Source organism: Mangifera indica, chromosome 4 (genome assembly GCF_011075055.1).
Source record: "Mangifera indica cultivar Alphonso chromosome 4, CATAS_Mindica_2.1, whole genome shotgun sequence".
In the NCBI taxonomy this organism is placed as follows: Eukaryota; Viridiplantae; Streptophyta; class Magnoliopsida; order Sapindales; family Anacardiaceae; genus Mangifera; species Mangifera indica.
The window spans coordinates 7322188-7325870 of record NC_058140.1 but is presented as its reverse complement, the minus strand read 5'-3'; the positions used below and the strand labels follow the sequence as shown (position 1 = coordinate 7325870).

General features: G+C 36.3%; 1 protein-coding gene across 1 annotated transcript; it reads right to left on the bottom strand.

Moving 5' to 3' along the window:
- Nucleotides 1-1231: 1231 nt before the first annotated feature.
- Nucleotides 1232-3355, bottom strand: LOC123214240 (probable inactive receptor kinase At2g26730). The gene is made up of 2 exons (XM_044634020.1): nt 2125-3355; nt 1232-1881 (listed from the first exon to the last, which is right to left on the bottom strand). Exons 1-2 carry the CDS (start codon nt 3353-3355, stop codon nt 1232-1234), a joined length of 1881 nt encoding a protein of 626 aa, XP_044489955.1.
- Between the last annotated feature and the right edge of the window lie 328 nt (nt 3356-3683).

Below are 3683 nucleotides of genomic sequence, written 5' to 3'. Positions count from 1 at the left end.
TTTGACACCCCTAGGGGGTTGGTTTTGGTGGATTTCCAAATGCTTTTATCACTCAAATTCATGTCAGTAGGTTGTCTCAAAATAAGGAAATTTACGATCTTGTCTACGGTGATTCTGGCAAGTGAGGAATGGATGTATGGTCATGATGAGCGTTGGTGGTATCCTTGGTGATGCTAGCAGTTGAATTTTTGGCACAAATTGCAATAGAGACGATAGCCACATGTTGTAGGGTTTCAAGTTGTATTTTCGCCAAAAAACTAAACTGAATGTGAGGATTATTTTGAACATATTGAAATTCAATCTTAAAATTAGGAATTTTTTAGCCATAATATCGAGGTTTCAAGGATCAATTTTGAATCTATAATTTCCAAAGAACGCTAATTTTAAAAATTTGAATCCCTAATTTTAGCATCATAAGATTATATAACCTAATGCATTTAGTTCTAATAGCATATGTAAGATCTAGTTTCATATGAATTAAATAAAATCATTTAATTTTAAATCGATAAGTTAAAAATACTAAATTAAAAACTTTTAGATTTATAAAAATATCAGATATGTCATGCAATCTAAATTCATCAATTCCTTGAAATTTAATCATATTATCCCCCTTGAATAATGACCTTTTGTAAATTTGATTTTCTACGAAAAAGGAATCCAGTGAATTGAAGATGATTTTAAATGATTTAAAATATGGGGCTTAGTGTAGTTACTTTTTGCAATCAAGTGCATGAACTTTTAATTGTGAATTTGTGATGCTATATGTTAGGTTTGTTGAGTGAGACTATCTTCATTACCGGCTCCATGTGCATGAACTTTTCTTATTCTTGCAGAGCTACAAGTTTGAGCATACTAATTAACAGTGTTACAATTAAACAAACATCTCTATTTGATTTATTGTTTTAGATTTATCTACATGTGAGAATGGACTTGTTTGTGCTTGAAAGATGGCACAGCAGCTGATGTCACTGAGTATGGTGAAATATTATCATCAGCAAGATAAGATTATAAATGGAAAAAGCATGAAATCCTAGAATGTACAGTTCACTGTTTCAAAATGAAATAGACATGGCTTCTAATTATTGCAGATTTTTGTTAATTATAAACCTTAAACTTCATAAGAAGGAATTTATCTTGCAGCAAATTACAAGACTCAAGCATTTGTGAGTTCATTTTCTCGATCATGATACAAAATACAATAATTAAGGAGCCGCTCTTGTCTTCTGATAAACTATCTTGAGGCATTGGTTGATATAGATTCATCTGTGAAGGATTGATCCACTGAATCTTCTTCATTTTCTGATTCAACAAATCTTATGTTTTCCACTTGTCCCACCACCTCACCCATCTCCGGCCGTTTCTCGGGAGACTTATCACAGCAATGTATTGCAATTTGTAGGAGTTTTAGCATCCCGTGGCCAGCGCTTCCCTGTACTGATATCTCAGGGTCGAATATCTCAGCCGTCCATTCTTCCCTCACAGCTCGAATAACCCAACTAGTGAGATCCACACCTTTGATTCCAGGTGGGGCAGAATGAACTGAAATTCTTCCAGTCAAGAGTTCTAAAAGAAGGCAACCATAACTCCAAACATCAGATTTTTTAGAAATCTTTTTGCTAGTTTGATATTCTGGTGATTTGTATGAAACCATTCTTTGAACCACAATGGGATGTGCCACTAATGAAGAAAAACCATAGTCTGAAACAAGAACTCTTTCTTCTTCATCAAGAAGAATGTTGGAGGGCTTTACATTGCCATGAGGAACAATGCCTTGCCACCTCGTATTAATGTGAAGATACTCCAAGGCTCTTGCCACGCCTTTTGCAACCAATAATCTTGAGCTCCATTTAAATGGAATTCGCTTCTGACTTGGAACCCCTCCTGCATCGCAATTAGAACACTACTGTCAGGAAAACTATAAAATATACATATTCACCATTAGATTTTTAGGTGTCATACCGTATCAGGTTAACATATTGTGTCGAAAATGGTGAGTTCTAGTGTGAAGGGATAACAAGGAACTGGGCAAGGCTAGATACGAAGGTGTAAACTTGACCCCTAAAAATTGCGAGCCCTATTTGCGAATAGATAAGTGGAAGATAACAAGATAGGTAGCTAGCTTACCATGAATTCGGTTGAAGAGGTTTCCATTTTCTGCGTATTTGAAAACCAGCAATTTCTCTTCCTTGGAATAGCAATAAGCAAGAATGGGAAGCAAATTTGCGTGCTTATAACTGGCAATCATGTGTAGCTGCTTTGTGAATTCTTCATTGCTCATTGGTTTTAAGTCCCTTAAGCGTTTTACAACAACAGCTGTTCTGCCTTCAAGTTTAGCCTTGTAAGTATTACCAAAAATTCCCTTCCCCAATTCCTCAGCTGAGGCTTTCAGAAGATCATTCAGTTCAAATCCTGCTTCACCCACCAGGAATATCAGACCTCCTTTCTTCTCTTGATCACCTCCAACGACTACTTTGTCTTTACCTGTATCTGCCTTCCTTTCGACTTTCGCTTCTTCTTCTTCAACCACATATTCTTCCAATTCATCATCCTCTTCCTTCTTCACCGGTTCCCTATTCCTTGCTTTATTGTAACAGTAAAATATGGTAAATGAAATTATTCCTATCAAACCAGCCACCACAATAAGAATCAGGAAAGATTTCGGAAAGTCTGACTTGGGAGAATCTTTATCATTACTAGGAGTTTGTGAATCCTTTTCGCTAAAGTTGCAGGGATTAGAGGATGGCGGACCCGATAACTGAGGATTTTTAGAAAAGGAAGTACTGTTAAATGATTGAAGAGTTGGAGTCTTGGGGATTTCGCCGCTGAGATTATTGTTGGAGACGTTAAAAACTTTGAGGCTAGACTGATTAAAAGGGGGAATTGCGCCTGTCAATTTGTTATCCTGAAGCTGCAATGACTCGAGGATACTATTACTCAATAGAGAAGTTGAAATTGTCCCGGAAAAGCTGTTAGCTGAAAGATCAACATCCTTCAAGTTGTGGTTTGAAGAGAAGTCCATTATATTTCCTGATATTGAGTTGTTGTTGAGGCTCAAGATTGTCAATTCAGGAAGCTTCATGAATGCATCAGAATTTACTATCCCTTGGAGACTCATCCCTTGTAGAATAATTCCGGTAACGTTACCGTTAACACATTGAATGCCATACCATCGAGGAGGGTCATTTTTGAAGCAATGAATGCCAGTCCAGTTTCCATGCAAAAAAGCGTCATTAAACATGGCTTTGAGAGCAAGCAAAGCCTTTGATTCCTGCTCATTAAATTTAGCAAAAGAGTAAAAGAATAACGAAAAAAGAATGAGATACACAAAATATTTAGTGAATAGAGAACCACCCATCATGAAATTTACAGTGAGAGACTGATTTGGGTGGTAACGACGTAGAATTAATAACCAAATGGCTCAATGAAATCGTAAATATTCCGATTCGATCCTACTACAGCTAATAAAATTTTCTTAGCTGTAGACAAAAACGAGGCTACTGTTTAGCTGAGAATCCTATAAAAGTTGCCAGAGATTCAATTACACAACCTCAACGCTCAATTATGCACAACAATATTTTATCAAATTAAAAATAATGCATGGTTCCTGAGGCATAGTTTAATGCCTAGAATATTCAATATTCGTGTATATGACAGCGATTGAAGAAGATGGACTGATTAAAGAC

Bases quoted from the DNA above. Each gene is read 5' to 3' on its own strand.
- LOC123214240 (XM_044634020.1), bottom strand. From the start codon at position 3,355: ATGGGTGGTTCTCTATTCACTAAATATTTTGTGTATCTCATTCTTTTT. The intron at 1,882-2,124 runs GTAAGCTAGCTA...ATTGCGATGCAG, and splicing joins CCTCTTCAACCGAATTCATG to GAGGGGTTCCAAGTCAGAAG.